Source organism: Hemiscyllium ocellatum, chromosome 17 (assembly GCF_020745735.1).
Source record: "Hemiscyllium ocellatum isolate sHemOce1 chromosome 17, sHemOce1.pat.X.cur, whole genome shotgun sequence".
NCBI lineage: Eukaryota > Metazoa > Chordata > Chondrichthyes > Orectolobiformes > Hemiscylliidae > Hemiscyllium > Hemiscyllium ocellatum.
Genome location: NC_083417.1, coordinates 4,617,659 through 4,634,976, shown reverse-complemented (window position 1 = coordinate 4,634,976; position 17,318 = coordinate 4,617,659). Strand labels below are relative to the sequence as shown.

At 42.3% G+C, this 17,318-nt stretch overlaps 1 protein-coding gene across 1 annotated transcript in view; it reads right to left on the bottom strand.

The window, feature by feature from the left end:
- terb1 (telomere repeat binding bouquet formation protein 1) overlaps window positions 1-17,318 on the bottom strand; it is a 164,806-nt gene that overhangs the window by 126,169 nt on the left and 21,319 nt on the right. Inside the window, exons 5-7 of the mRNA XM_060838318.1 lie at window positions 14,218-14,278; window positions 2,621-2,736; window positions 1,421-1,543 (exon numbers count right to left, since the gene is read on the bottom strand). Coding sequence (XP_060694301.1) covers window positions 1,421-1,543; window positions 2,621-2,736; window positions 14,218-14,278 — 300 coding nt within the window. The remainder of the gene's footprint in view (window positions 1-1,420; window positions 1,544-2,620; window positions 2,737-14,217; window positions 14,279-17,318) is intronic.

Sequence of the window (17,318 nt, the reverse complement as noted above, 5' to 3'; positions counted from 1 at the left end):
AGCCAGGAAAGAGAATGGCGGTTTCAAACTTTACTGCATTTTTGTCTGCCTGCTATACCAATTCATTACTATGGGCTAGTGAATCTGTTTAACAGGACTTGCTTCAACTAGACCTAAATGGAACAGGGATAACGTGAGGAATGCAGATGCCGGAGATTAGAGTCACAAGTGTGGCACTGAAAAAACACAGCCCATCAGGCAGCATCCGAAGAGTTTATGCTTGAAACATCAACCCTCGTGCTCTTTGGATGCTGCCTAACCGGCTGTGCTTTCCCAGCACCACACTTTTTGACTCTAAATGGAACGGGGGCTGATTACTTTGTTTGCTTGTGTGAATATGCATGGTGGTGGTGGTGATGGTGAGAGTTGGAGAAACAATTATAATATGTATTGAGGTGAAGGGGAAGCAGAAGCTTCACTGAGCCTTTTGTTACAAAGACAGATAGTGGGAAAGCTTGACTGAAACTGACATGAAAATAATAATATTTTTACAAAGCACTTTAAAACAGATTTTCATATTCATATGATGTATTGTTACATATTGACATATTATAATTATAGTACTTTAATCATTACGTGTTGAATGTCACCATGTTATTTTATTACTGTTTGTTTTGTTGATATCTAGGGTCACCCATGAATTTTCAGTTTAAAAATGTGGTGGCATTGGAAAATAGCTTGGGAAGGAATAAGCTAGATTCTGCCACTTTCACAGGCATATTAGTTCATATTAGTGTAATGCAAGGGGGAAAATAGGGTGAAATATAATTAATATGTCTGATACGCATCTGGTAATTTAGTACAGTTAAGATACTCCTGATCAGGGTTACTAGCAGATGAGCATTCAAGTAGCATCTCAGAAATTTCCTTTGTTTAGTTCTGGTTCTGGTACACTGAACAAAGCAAAATGGAGGGGAGACTCACAGCAGTGTCTCACGTCTTTTTCATTTAGAATGCATTTTCTAAGGTGTTCACCAGACAAGAGTGTTATCAAAACACATCCCATGTTATCATTCTGAGTTTCTGCAACACTTATATATCTAAAAAAAAGGGCAGAAATCTGATCTTAAAATGTGTGGCCAGCTTTCAAATTAGAGGATTTGAAAAGAGATGCCCAGCAACCACTTCAGACCTGTAACCAGGATTTTTACAGCAGCCAGGAGGCTTAGTGCCTGTTGAGAATGTGAATTGTGGCAGGTCTTTCAGATTCCATTCTTCTTGATGGGCCATCCAGCCATTCACTGAGTATTTCCGATTGCAAACCTGGCTACATGAATGAGGTGAACTTCAAAATTTATGAACTCACATTTTAACTGAGTGGGGGAGGGGAGGTGGTGCAGAGGAAAACTGGCCTGTCCAATTACATACGGTATCACATTATATATAATATGACAACCATCTCATCTAGTCAGATACTTACAGTTGTTAGCAACGGCGAGTCCAATAAATGCACAAATGGGCCGGATTACTTCTTGCCTGATGCATTTCTGCAGACAATCTTTTGCAAATGGAAAAGCTGCTGCACACAGTCTCTGGTTCTCTTCTGCAATGATTACACCCAAATCAGTTTAGATGACACCATTAAAACACGAGTCAATACAATATTATTCAAATTTCTTTTGATAAGCCCGATTTCTCCCTTCCCCCTCACCCGAAGATCATGACTCATGCAATGGTACAGTTTTAGCAGCATTGAGAGCCCTCTGCTGCTTATTCTGTGCAGCTATTCTTTTGTCAGCCTCGACATTGGGCAATGGCAGGCTATTCAAGCTATTTCACTCTTAGCTGAGCCTATTCTGTCCCGAACCAATTCATAGATATACACATGACTTCTCAGAGGATTTGCTGGATAACAGTTGGTATTGGGAATTCCAACTGATGTTTATTCCCTCTAACAAGCTGAGGACTGTTTAGAGCTTTACTGTTACCCTCAGAAGAACTAGTAAGTCAAACAGTTTTTTTTATTTTTAATCATTCCTGCAATTCCTCAATCAAGCAGCAGACGATAATTTTGCTCATTTATCTGTAAGCACAATTATCACAGTTTTGTCAAAGACCTGGTCAAGAAAATCTTTCCGAACTAGTTAACTGCAGCATACATCTACTATGTAAAGAGCAAAATCATTTGACCTTTTCAATAAATTCAAATCACGTTGCCATTACTCAATGAGCCAGGGTGATACTGTGCAGAAGCTTGTAACCTGCTCTGTATTGGTTTCACAGATCACTATTGTCACTGCTTTTGTTTTTGGCACCTCTGAGCTACAGAAAGGAAACATTATACCAGGGTTGTTGTTTTTGAACATTACCTGTAACTGTCAAGTGGAAATCTACATCTCATTAGCTCAGATTTGGTCAATTTTGATCAGTTAAATAACTAGCTGATAATCAGTGGTTACACATACAAATCATGCTGAAACAATGTGCTTTAGAGTCAGGTTGGTGAATTTAGAACCAGAAACATGTGAGGAATTAAGAATGGCACAACAATCCTTATGAAAATATAGCATTGCAACACTTAAAATATAGCATTGCATGGCTCCTCTGCTAATCACTATACAAAAAATCCTAAAGAAAAATCTTGGAAGTTTCAAGCAGATGTAAGAGAAAAATGAAATACCATTTTGTGGATTGTTGACACAAGCACAGAGTGTGCTACTAATAGATGACCACAGCTCGAAGGACCGACCAATATTTTCATCTATGGACTGCTTGTCTGACATTGGAAAACTTGTCCTGGTGAAAAGTGAAAAGAACATCAAGAATGTAAACCTATATTGAAGAAACTGTTAAAGTACCAATGTGTGTAATTTTCACTTTTGCCAATTGAGCAGTAGCCAGAGGGAGTGGACAAGCCACTGATTATATAAAGCTTCTGGCTTTCACTGTCATGGGAATGAGAATCAGATGTATTCTATAACTGGTGCCTGATATATTTTACTGTTTTGTTTCTCAATAAGTATAAAATTGCAGGCTGTAAATACATAATGTTTTGATTCCCATGTGATTTGGAAAAGCTATTTCAGAGCATTGTTGCAATATTTGACTGTGAGGAACACCAGGTCCTCATCCAGCGTCAACAGATAAAAATCTATGATTAAGATGTTGCTGAGTAGTGATATTTACCTGTTCTCAGGTTGATTTCCCCCCATGTAAGCTTGAATGCCGAAGACAATAATTCAACTGACACTTGGCTGAAACAGGGTAACCGCACAGGCCAGGGACTCAAGATGAGGATGTTTTAGATTGGTCATGCTTTAAAAGTACTAAGCAAAGGGGACATACATCCCAACAAATTTTGGGTTAGCCTATTTTTGAGTATCTAAATATTCCAAAAGCAGAAATAATAATTCAGACTTTACTTAGAGTAACCATGCTACATAACTTACTTCTACCAATGACTGTCTAATAGCTGGCATTTATTGATATCATAAACATATTGTACAATCATTGTGGGGTTAGCAGCCTCCATTTTGCAGCAGCAGAGGGAGTGGTGATAGCAAGGACCAGGGGGCTGCCGGGAAGGTAAATTAATCCTTTACAAACTGATCTCATGAATAGGCGGAGCACACACTGAGCAGCAGCAACATGGGACTGCTGAGTAAGCGAGGTAATATATTTGGGCAGTTGCTTTACCCGAAACACTACTTAGGTAATGTCTCCCACCCATCCTCCTCCTCTAACCAAAAAAATGGTTCTGTGCGCCGATTCAGTAAGGTTATTACTTTCTTCAATAGTCTCTTTGGGAATTCAAAACAGTGGGAAAGAATGTTAGGATGTTGCATGCTCCTCCTGTAGGATATGGGAGACAAAGGTCACCACTAGTGACCCCACTGACTTCATCTGTGGGAAGTGCATCCAGTTCCTCAGAAATCACATTAAGGAACTGGAGCTGGATGAATTTGGGAGTCGGAGGGGGTATTGAGAGGAGCTACAGGGAGGTAGTCTCACCTCAGGTACAGGAACATCTCTGGGATACTCACACCAATCAAGCCCACCGCCCCGTGGGCGAACATTTCAACTCCTCCTCTCACAGGGAGATAATGGACCTGAATGTGTGGCTGGGGAACTGGTGCAGGAAGCAAGGATTTAAATTCTTGGATCACTGGGTTATGTTTAGTGATAAGGATAGATTATACAAGAGGGACGGGTTGCACCTTAATAGGTGGGGGACCAGCATTCTGGCAGGTAGGTAGGTTTGCCACTGCAACACAGCTGTGTTTAAACTAAATAGCAGGGGGAGGGGACAAACTGGAAGTTTAAGAAGGAAGTTAAAGGGAAAGCTAGAACAAGGGAAGTCAAGAAAGACAACGGAATCAGTGGAGCAGAAAACTCAAAAAAGGATCGTGCCGTAAGATCAAGTGAAATAGGGATTGATAGGAAGAGTGAGGGGAGTAACAAATTAAAAATATTATATATGAATGCACGAAGCATTAGAAATAAGGTGGATGAGCTTCAGGCTCATTTGGAAGTTGGCAGTTATGATGCTGTGGGTAAAACTGAGACGTGGCTTCAAGTGGATAGGGCGTGAGAAATGAATATTCAAGGCTATACGTGCTATCGTAAGGACAGACTGACTGGCAGAGGGGGTGGGGTGGTCATGTTGGTAAGGAAAATATACAGTCCCTTGCACAGAAGGACCTAGAATCAGGGGATGTAGAGTCAGTATGGATAGAGTTGAGAAATTTTAAGGGTAGAAAGATAAATGGGAGTTATCTACAGGCCCCCAAACAGTAGCCTGGATGTAGTGTGTAAGTTGAATAAGGAGCTGAAATTGGCCTGTCGCAAAGATATTACTACAGTTGTTATGGGGGATTTCAACATGCAGGTAGACTGGGAGAATCAGGATGGTACTGGACCCCAAGAAATGGAGTTTGTGGAGTGCCTCCGAGATGGATTTTTAGAACAGCTTGTGCTGGAGCCTACCAGGGAGAAAGCAATTCTGGATCTGGTGTTGTGCAACGAACCGGATTTGATCAGGGACCTCGAAGTAAATAAACCATTAGGAGGTACTGACCATAATACAATAAACTTTAATCTGCAGTTTGAAAGGGAGAGGGTAGAATCGGACGTGACAATATTTCAGTTGAATAAGGGGAACTATGGAGCTATGAGGGAGGAGCTGGCCAAAGTTCATTGGTGCAATACCCTAACACGGATGGCAGTGGAACAACAATGGCAGGTATCTCTGGGTATAATGCAGAAGATGCAGGATCAGTTCATTCCAAAAAGGAAGAAAGATCCTAAGGAGAGGCAGGGGTGGCCGTGGCTGATGAGGGAAGTTAAGGACCATATGAAGACAAAAGGGAAAAAGTATAACATAGCAAAGATGTGTGGGAAATTAGAGGACTGGGAAGCTTTAAAGAACAACAGAGGATAACTAAAAAAGAAATACGCAAAGAAAAAATAAGGTATGAAGGTAAACTGGCCAAAAATATAAAGGAGGATATTAAAGGCTTTTTTAGGTATGTGAAAAGAAAAAAAAATGGTTAAGACTAAAATAGGGTCCTTGAAGACAGAAACAGGTGAATTTATTACAGGGAATAAAGAATTGGCAGAAGAGTTGAATTGGTACTTAATCTGTCTCCACTGGGGAAGACACCAGCAATCTCCTAGATGTAACAGTGGCTGATGGACCTGAACTGAAAGGAATTTATATTTGCCAGGAATTGGTGTTGGAGAGACTGTTAGGTCTGAAGGCTGATAAGTCCCCGGGACCTGATGGTCTGCATCCAAGGGTACTGATGGAGGTGGCTCTAGAAATCGTGGACACATTGCTGATCATTTTCCAATCTTCTATAGATTCAGGATTGGAGGGTGGCTAATGTTGTGCCACTTTTTAAGAAAGGAGGGAGAGAGAAAACAGAGAAAATTATAGACCAGTTAGTCTGACCTCAGTGATGGGAAAAATGCTGGAGTCAATTATAAAGGATGAAATTATGACACATCTGGATAGCAGTAACAGGATAGGTCAGAGTCAGCATGGATCTATGAAGGGGAAATCATGCTTGTCTAATCTTCTGGAATTTTTTGAGGATGTAAGTCTGAAGATGGACAAGGGAGATCCAGTGGATGTAGTATACCTGGACTTTCAGAAAGCCTTTGATAAAGTCCCACATAGGAGGTTAGTGACCAAAATTAGGGCACATGGTATTAGGGGCAAAATACTGACTTGGATTGAAAATTGGTTGGCTGACAGGAAACAAAGAGTAGTGATAAAAGGCTCTCTTTCGGAATGGCAGGTGGTGACCAGTGATATGCCACAGAAATCAGTGCTGGGACCGCAGCTTTTTACAATGTACATTAATGATATAGATGAAGGTATTAAAAATAATATTAGCATATTTGCTGATGACACAAAGCTGGGTGGCAGCGTGAAATGTGAGGAGGATGTTAGGAGAATACAGGGTGACCTGGACAGGCTAGGTGAGTGGACAGATGCATGGCAGATGAAGTTTAATGTGGATAAATGTGTGGTTATCCACTTTGGTGGCAAGAACAGGAAGGTAGATTACTACCTAAATGGAGTCAAATTAGGTAAAGGGGCAGTACAACAAGTGTTCTTGTACATCAGTCAATGAAAGCAAGCATGCAGGTACAGCAGGCAGTGAAGAAAGCTAATAGCATGCTGGCCTTCATAACAAGAGGAATTGAGTATAGAAGCAAAGAGGTCCTGCTGCAGCTGTACAGGGCCCTGGTGAGACTGCACATGGAGTATTGTGTGCAGTTTTGGTCTCCAAATTTGAGGAAAGACATTCTGGCTATTGAGGGAGTGCAGCGTAGGTTCACTAGGTCAATTCCCAGAATGGCGGGACTATCTTACGCTGAAAGATTGGAGCAATTGGGCTTGAATACACTTGAGTTTAGAAGGCTGAGAGGGGATCTGATTGAGACATATACGATTATTAAAGGATTGGACACTCTGGAGGCAGGAAGCATGTTTTCGCTGATGGGTGAGTCCCGAACCAGAGGACACAATTTAAAAATAAGGGGTAGGCCACTTAGAACAGAGTTGAAGAGAAACTTCTTCATCCAGAGAGTGGTGGGTGTATGGAATGTCTGCCCCAGACGGCTGTGGAGGCCAAGTCTCTAGATACTTTCAAGAAAGAGTTGGATAGAGCTCTTAAGGATAGTGGAATCAAGGGTTATGGGGATAAAGGCTGGAACTTGATACTGATTGAGGATGATCAGCCATGATCATAATGAACGGTGGTGCTGGCTTGAAGGGCAGAATGGCCTACTCCTGCATCTATTGTCTATTGAATAAGTGATGAATTTAGAGCATGGATCAGTAGTTGGAACTACGATGTTGTGGCCATAATGGAGACATGGATTTCCCAGGGGCAGGAATGGTTGCTGGATGTTCCAGGGTTTGGATCTTTTAAAAAGAACAAGGTGGGGGGGGGGAGTAAAAGAGTACGGGGCTAGCATTGTTAAGTAGAGACTGCATCACAGCTACAGAAAAGAAGGTTATTGAGGAGGGTTTGTCTACTGAGTCAGTATGGGTGGAAGTCAGTAACAGGAATGGAGCAGTCACTTCATTTTTCTGTAGAGCCCTCAGTAGCAGAGTAAAATAGAAGAACAGATTGGACAGCAGATCTTGGAAAGGTGCAGATGTAACAGAGTTGTTGTTATGGGTGACTTCAACTTCCCCAATATTGATTGGAACCTCCTGACTGCAGGTGATCTGGATGGAGCAGTTTTTGTCAGGTGTGTCCATAAGACCATAAGACATAGGAATGGAAGTAAGGCCATTCGACCCATCGAGTCCACTCCGCCATTCAATCATGGCTGATGGGCATTTCAACTCCACTTACCCACATTCTCCTCGTAGCCCTTAATTCCTTGTGACATCAAGAATTTATCAATCTCTGCCTTGAAGACATTTAGCGTCCCGACCTCCACTGCACTCTGCAGCAATGAATTCCACAGGCCCACCACTCTCCGGCTGAAGAAATGTCTCCGCATTTCTGTTCTGAATTGCCCCCCTCTAATTCTAAGGCTGTGTCCATGGATCCTAGTCTCCTCGCCTAATGGAAACAATTTCCTAGTGTCTACCCTTTCCAAGCCATGTATTGTCTTATAAGTTTCTATTAGATCTCCCCTTAATCTTCTAAACTCCAATGAATACAATCCCACATTCCTCAGCCATTCCTCGTTCGTTAGACCTACCATTCCAGGGATCATCCGTGTGAATCTCTGCTGGACACGCTCCAGTGCCAGTATGTCCTTCCTGAGGTGTGGGGACCAAAACTGAACACAGTACTCCAAATGGGGCCTAACCAGAGCTTTATAAAGTCTCAGTAGCACAACGGTGCTTTTATATTCTAACCCTCTTGAGATAAATGACAACATTGCATTCGCTTTCTTAATCACGGACTCAACCTGCATGTTTACCTTTAGAGAATCCTCAACTAGCACTCCCAGATTCCTTTGTACTTTGGCTTTACGAATTTTCTCACCGCTTAGAAAGCAGTCCATGATTGTATTCTTTTTTCCAAAGTGCAAGACCTCGCATTTGCTCACACTGAATTCCATCAGCCATTTCCTGGACCACTCTCCCAAACTGTCTAGATCCTTCTGCAGCCTCCCCACTTCTCAGTACTACCTGCCTGTCCACCTAACTTCGTATCATCTGCAAACTTCGCCCCCAGTCCCTTCATCCAGATCATTAATATATAATGTGAACAGCTGCGGTCCCAACACTGAACCCTGCGGGACACCTCTTGTCACCAGCTGCCATTCCAAAAAAGAAACTTTATCCCAACTCTCTGCCTTCTGTCAGACAGCCAATCCATACCAGTAGCTCACCTCGAACACCATGGGCACTCACCTTGCTCAGCAGCCTCCCGTGTGGCACCTTACCAAAGGCCTTTTGGAAGTCTAGATAGACCACATTCACTGGGTTTCCCCGGTCTAACCTACTTGTCACCTCTTCAAAGAATTCCAACAGGTTTGTCAGGCACGACCTCTCCTTACTAAATCCATGTTGACTTGTTCTAATCCGACTCTGCTCTTCCAAGAATTTAGAAACCTCATCCTTAATGATGGATTCTAGAATTTTACCAACAACCGAGGTTAGGCTAATTGGCCTATAATTTTCCATCTTTTGTCTAGATCCTTCCTTGAACAAGGGGGTTACAACAGCGATCTTCCAATCATCCGGGACTTTCCCTGACTCCAGTGACTTTTGAAAGATCTCAACCAATGCCTCTGCTATTTCCTCAGCCACCTCCCTTAGAACTCTAGGATGTATCCCATCGGGGCCAGGAGATTTATCAATTTTAAGACCTTTTAGCTTTTCTAGCACTTTCTCTTTTGTAATGGCAACCATACTCAACTCAGCCCCCTGACTCCCTTTAATTGTTGGGATATTACTCATGTCTTCCACTGTGAAGACTGTGAAGACAGGAAGGATTCCTGACTCAACATGTAGATAGGCCGACTGGGGGAGGCCATATTGGATTTGGTGTTATGCAATGAGCCAGGTGTTGTGTCAGATTTCTTGGTGGAAGAGCATTTGGGTGACAGTGACCACAACTGCCTCACCTTTACCATGGCCATGGCGAGGTATAGGAACAGACAGTATGAAAAGGTATTTCATTGAGGGAGAGGATATTATACTGTTGTTAGACAGGAGCTGAGGGTATAAATTGGGAACAACTGTTCTATGGGAAATGCACAACAGAAATGTGAAGGCTGTTTAAGGAGCACTTGTTGCAAATGTTGAATAACTTTGTCCCACTGAGACAGGCAAGGAATGGTAAGGTGAAGGAGCCTTGGATGACAAGAGAAGAGGAGCTTCTCATCTAGAGGAAGAAGGAAACTTACTTAAGGTTGAGGAAGCAAGGATCTCGCACAGCTTTAGTGGATTACAGAGTAGCTAGGAAGGAGCTCAAAAATGGACTGAGGAGAGCGAGGAGGGGATACAAAAAAGCCTTGGCGGGAAGGATTAGGAAAAACCCAAAGGCATTATACACTTACGTGAGGAGTAAGAGAATGATCAGAAAGAGGGTAGGGCTGATTAGGGATGGTGGGGGGAACTTGTGCCTGGAGTCTGAAGAGTTAGGGGAGGCCCTAAATGAGTTTTATTGCTTTGGTATTCACTAGAGAGAGGGACCTTGTTGACAGCGAGAACACCGTGGACCAGATTAATAGGCTTGAACAGATTGATATTAAGAAAGTGGATGTGCTGGAAATTCTGGGCAGCGTAAAGATAAATAAGTCCCAGAGCCAGACCAGGAAAATCTAAGGTTACTACAGCAAGCAAGGAATGAGATTGCTGCACCTCTGGCGATGACCTTTGCATCCTCACTCTACACAGGAGTAGTACCAGATAATTGGAGGGAGGCGAATATTGTTCCTCTATTCAAGAAAGGGAATTGGGAAATCTTTGGGAATTATAGATTAGTCAGTCTTACGTCTGTGGTAAGCAAAGTACTGGAAAGGATTCAGAGAGATAGGATTTATGATATTTAGACAAAAAATAGTTTGATTAAAGATAGTCAGCAGGTCATGCCTCACAAGCCTTATTGAGTTCTTTCAGGATGTTACGAGATCAGTTGACAAAGATCAAGCAATGGATGTGGTGTATCTGGATTTCAGTAAGGCATTTGATAAGGTTCCCTATGCAGGCTTATTCAGAAAGATAGGAGACATGGGATTCAGGGAAATTTGGCTGTCTGGATACAGAATTGGCTAGCCGTAAGAAGACAATGAGTGGTAGTGGATGGAAAGTATTCCACCTGGAGGTCAGTGACCAGTGGTGTCCCACACGGATCTGTTCTTGGGCCTCTGCTCTTTGTAATTTTATAAATGATTTGGATGAAGAAATGGAAGGGGCGGTTGGTAAGCTTGCCGATGACATGAAAGTCGGTAGTGCTGTAGTGTCGAGGGCTGTTGCAGGCTCCAACAAGACATTGACAGGATGCAGAGCTGAGCTGAGAAATGGCAGATGGAGTTCAACCTGGATAAATACAAAGTGATTCAGTTTGGAAGGTTGAATTTGAATGCAGAATACTGGATTCTTGGCAGTGTGGAGGAACAGTGGGATCTTGGGGTCCATGTACATAGATCCCTCAAAATTGCTACCTGAGTTGATAGGATTGTTAAGAAGGCGTATGGTGTTTTGGCTTTCATTTACAGGGGGATTGAGTTTAACCCCCGCACGGTTTTGCTGCAGCTCTATCAAACCCTGGTTAGACCACACTTAGAATATTGTGATCAATTCTGGTTGTCTCATTATAGGAAGGATGTAGATGCTTTAGAGAGGGTGCAGAGGATATTTACTAGGACACTGCCTGGATTGGAGGGCTTGTCCTATGAAGAGAGGTTGAGTGAGCTAGGGCTTTTCACACTGGAGAGAAGAAGCAAGAGAGGTGACTTGATAGAGGTGGATAAGATAATGAGAGGCATAGATAGAGTGGATAGGCAGAGACTTGTCTCCAGGGCAGAAATAGCTGTCATGAAGCATCATAATTTTTAAGGTGATTGGAGGAAGGTATAGGGGAGATGTCAGATGTCTTTACGCAGAGAGTGCTGGGTGCTTGGAATGCACAGCCAGGGGTGGAAGTAGAGTCAGAGACAATAGGGACATTTAAGCGACTGCTGGACAAGTACATGGACGACAATAAATTGAGGGGTGTAGGTTGGATTAATCTTAGATTAAGTTAAATGTCTGGCACCACATTGTGGGTTGAAGGGCCTGTACAGTGCTGTACTATATTCTATGTTCCAATCAGGCAAATACTAAAAATGTGTTGCTGGAAAAGCGCAGCAGGTCAGGCAGCATCCAAGGAACAGGAAATTTGACGTTTCGGGCATAAGCCCTTCATCAGGAGTTTCCTGATGAAGGGCTTATGCCCGAAACGTCGAATTTCCTGTTCCTTGGATACGCCTGACCTGCTGCGCTTTTCCAGCAACACATTTTCAGCTCTGATCTCCAGCATCTGCAGACCTCACTTTCTCCAATCAGGCAAATACTCTGATATTAAAGCACTTCTCTGATGCTGTCAAGAAAAAAGAATAATTAGAAACATACAGTTGATGGGAGCTCCCTCTTTTGGGGACACCGTGCCAATCACACATTTGTTCCATCTCCCCACTGGATTAATATACAAACTATAACTGACAGATCTCATGATTTGTGAGTTAACATGGAATGCTGCTTTATGAATAGATGGATGCAGTAGAAAAGCTATCATCCTGTATTTTTCCAAAAATACTTTTGAATGCACTGTCTGAGAGTGCAATGGGGGCAAATTCAGTTGTAGCATTGCAAAAATTGGATGATTATCTGAAAAGGAAAAATACACAGGGCCACAGGGAAATGGTGGACAGTGGCTCTATGTGAATCATTCCTGTATAGCACAGACGTGATGGGCTGCATGGCTTCCTTCTTTGCTGTTTTAATTCTGTGAAATAGGTGGCAAGGACTGTATTATTCACTGTATTATTCATCACTTACCCAAGCCTAATGATTAGATGTCAAGTTATATAAGGCCAATCATAAAGTTGACCATAGATGTAAAATCAAACATTTTATTCCCTAATAATTAAATTTGCAAAGGGTTCATACTTGAAATATGAAAAACTTTTTTCTTTCCATGTTTGCCACTTGACATGTTAGTTGTGTTCACTACTTTCTGTTTTTGTTTCAAGTATAAGCTGTGACTTCAGAGCGTGTGAACTGTTCTATGCATATGTGAAGTTAACATAGTAGATACTGAGAAGCTGAGAATCTTGGCTGAGAATCTAATATTAGGGGTCACAACTGCTCTAAGCCAGAGAGCTAGGTGGAGTAGGTTAGAACTGGAGCCAATCTTTACATACTTTTTATCTTTTACAGTATTTACAGGGATACACATAACAAACCTGTACCTACTGACTCAAACATTAGTTTGAGTCTGTTCTATTTACAGGAGCACAAGTGATTCCCCAATTAATGTCAACCACGTGCACAATTAAACACAATTATATATTCACAATTATTGATTCAAGATCAGCAGACATCATTTAGAACAAGTTGAGGAGCAATGCCTCCACTCACAGAGTTGTGAAGCTTAGGAATTCTACACCAAAGAGGGCTGTGGATACTCAGTCACTGAATACATCTGAGATTAAGATCTACAGATCTCTGGATACTAAGAGAATCAAGAGATATAGAAAAGGACAAATTGAGGTTAAAAGCAGCCATAAATGGTGGATCTAGCTCATGGAGATGTATGGCCTATTCCTGTTCCCATTTCCAATGTTTTTATACATAAGCCGAGTGAAATTAAAACTTCAGAAACCTATTGCTTCATTCTATATCATTGATTATTTTAAATAGGTAGCTTCTTAAAAAACAATCAAAGTTTTACACACAACTCTTTGGTAATCACCAGCCTATGTGATACTGAGCCACTGTTGCCAGTCTGACTTTTAGTAAGACGAGAAGTTAACTGAGGTCCCAGTCAAGACTACAAATGATAGCCTTTGGTGTCCTTGTGTTGGAAAGTTTCCATTGTATGGATAGCTGCACATTGTGTGAAGGATACAATGCTTTTATGACAATCTGCCAGTTTTTACACTTATGTACACAACTAACTCCAAAACTAAGTATGAAAAAACTAAATACTAAAGGAAGATTTTTGTCTGTGGAACCATATCCCTGTATCTTTCAGTGTTTTCTGGCAAAGATGAAAGGAGAAAATCAGCTCCATAAAAATAACATGGAGTGTTATTGATTGGGTTCCTCTCAGTTATTTTGAAATAGTTTCTGACTGACTCAGATTGCACCAAGCTCTAACTGCTAATTTACTTGCTTACTTATGTGGGTTAACTCTTCAGTTAATTGCGAAGGGAACTGTTGTGAACATTTAAATCTTCATACCATATTATAGCACAGTATAATTTTCATGGTCTTCTTCATTCTCCAGAAAAATATCTAGTTGCTTTCTGAAGCCATTGATACTTTTTGCTTCTACATTATTGATGGCCCTATTAACTCTTTGCATTCAAAGGATTGTCCTGATTTCCCTTTTTAGGAGTTTTTAACTTAGTTCTCCCTTCCCCCTTTGGTGTTTCAATTAATTGCATGCAATAACTTTGAAAATCGCTTCATAATCTTGAATGGGTTAAAGGTTCATCTTCATGGCATAAAAATTCCAATATACTTCAGACTATTACCTGTGTGAATACAGGACAAAAATGTCAAGTGTAGAATTTGCTAACTACCTGAACAAATTCAGAAGAACATCAATACATCCAGTTGTCCTCGCCAATGTTTGTCCAATCTCTGTAAAAATGCCCAAAAAGCATTATTTGTCTCTGGTTTACATTTCAACTGATATCAGTACTGGAGAGATGACTGTTTCTGTACTTTGTTCACCCCACGGCAGCATTATAAAGGGCACCTGCCTAGGCCGAACAAAAGTAAGTTCTTCTTTCACTATAAAATCTATACGATACCTTACTCAATCTTTCCTCATAAGAACATCCCTCCATGTCAGGGATCAACCTACTTAAACCTCACTGCCTCCAACGCCAGTACATCTTGCCTCAGGTTGTACTGCGTGCCTTTGTTAAGGTGATTTTTTTTGAGCTGAAGAGGAATTTGGGAGTGTAAGAGGTGTCATGATTCACACACATATCAATGACATAAGCCAGTAGCTAAACTAAAAGGCAAAACTGTTTCTTTCTCCACAGATGTTGCCAGATCTCCTGAGTTTCTCCAGTGTTCTCGATATTTGTTTCAGATGTGTAACATCTGCAGTATTTTGTCTTTGGACAGATGGCTCAGGTGGTTAAGATGGCACATGGACACGGCTTTATTAGTTGAGACATTGAATACAAGAGAAGGGAGGATATGATGGAGATATTATTAGGCCTCAGCTGGTGTATTGTGCACAATTTGGACCATAGGAAAGATGAGCACTAGAGCTGGTGCCAAGGAAATTCACCAGGATGTTGCCAGGCTGGAGTGTTTCAGCTCTGAAGACAGACTAAATAGGTTGGGTTAGAGCAGAGAAGACTGAGGGGGCACATGATTGAGTTCTACATAATTATGAGGGACATAGGGTGGATAGGAAGAAACTTTTCACCTTGGTAGTGGGATAAATATCGAGGGGCTTAGGTTTAAAGTAAAAGGCAGGAAAATATAGGTGGGTATCTGGAACTCACTGCCTGAAAGGGTGGTAAAGGCAGGAATCATCACAACATTTAAAAAGCATTTAAATGATCATTTTAAGTGCCACAGCATTCAAAGGCAAATGCTGGAAATTGAGACTACAGTAGATTGTGAATGAACATAGAACATAGAAAAATACAGCGCAGTACAGGCCCTTCGGCCCTCGATGTTGCGTCGATCCAAGCCCACCTAACCTACACTAGCCCACTATCCTCCATATGCCTATCCAATGCCCGTTTAAATGCCCATAAAGAGGGAGAGTCCACCACTGTTACTGGCAGGGCATTCCATGAACTCACGACTCCCTGAGTAAAGAATCTACCCCTAACATCTGTCCTATACCTACCACCCCTTAATTTAAAGCTATGCCCCCTCGTAATATCTGACTCCATACATGGAAAAAGGTTCTCACTGTCAACCCTATCTAAACACCTAATCATCTTGTACACCTCTATCAAGTCACCCCTAAACCTTCTTTTCTCCATTGAAAACAGCCCCAAGTGCCTCAGCCTTTCCTCATACGATCTTCCTACCATACCAGGCAACATCCTGGTAAACCTCCTCTGCACCCGTTCCAGTGCCTCCACATCCTTCCTATAGTATGGCGACCAAAACTGCACACAATACTCCAGATGCGGCCGCACCAGAGTCTTATACAACTGCAACATGACCCCAGGACTCTGGAACTCAATTCCTCTACCAATAAAATGTGGGCGGCACGATGGCACAGTGGTAAGCACTGCTGCCTCACAGCGCCAGAGACCCGGGTTCAATTCCCAACTCTGGCGACTGACTGTGTGGAGTTTGCACGTTCTCCCCGTTTCTGTGTGGGTTTCCTCCGGGTGCTCCGGTTTCCTCACACAATCCAAAGATGTGCGGGTCAGGTGAATTGGCCATACTAAATTGCCTGTAGTGTTAGGTAATGGGTAAATATAGGGGTATGGGTGGGTTGCGCTTCGGCGGGTCGGTGTGGACTTGTTTCCACACTGTAAGTAATCTAAGCTAATCTAAAAGCCAGTACACCATATGCCTTCTTCACAGCACTATTTACCTGGGTGGCAACTTTCAGAGATCTGTGTACATGGACACCAAGATCCCTCTGCTCATCCACACTACCAAGTATCCGACCATTAGCCCAGTACACCATCTTCTTGTTACTCTTACCAAAGTGCATAACTTCACACTTAGCGACATTGAACTCCATTTGCCACCTTTCTGCCCAGCTCTGCAGCTTATCTATATCCTGCTGTAACCTGCCACATTCTTCCTCACTGTCAACAACGCCACCGACTTTCGTATCATCTGCAAACTTGCTCACCCAACCTTCTAGCCCCTCCTCCAGGTCATTTATACAAATGACAAACAGCAATGGTCCCAAAACAGATCCTTGCGGAACATCGCTGGTAACTGCACTCCAAGATGAACCTTTACCATCAACTACTACCCTCTGTCTTCTTCCAGCCAGCCAATTCCTAATCCAAACCTCCAACTCACCCTCAATGCCATACCTCCGTATTTTTTGCAGTAGCCTACCATGGGGAACCTTATCAAACGCCTTACTAAAATCCACAGACACCACATCAACCGCTTTACCCTCGTCCACCTCCTTAGTCACCTTCTCAAAGAATTCAATAAGATTTGTGAGGCACGACCGTCCCTTCACAAAACCATGCTGACTATCCTTGATCACATTATTCCTATCCAGATGTTCATAAATCCTATCCCTTACAATTCTCTCTAAGACTTTGCCCACAACATATGTAAGACTCACCGGCCTATAGTTACTAGGGTTATCCCTACTCCCTTTCTTGAACAAGGGAACCACATTTGCTATCCTCCAGTCTTCTGGCACTATTCCTGTAGACAACAAGGACATAAAAATCAAGGCCAATGGCTCTACAATCTCCTCCCTTGCTTCCCAGAGAATCGTAGGATAAATGCCATCAGGCCCAGGGGACTTATCTATTTTCACCCTTTCCAGAATTTCCAACACCTCTTCCCTACATATCTCAAAGCCATCCATTCTAATTGTGACTCATATTCACATCGGCAACAATGTCCTGTTCCTGAGTGAATACTGACGAAAAGTATTCATTCAGTGTCTCCCCAATTTCTTCAACCTCCACATGCAACTTCCCACTACTATCCT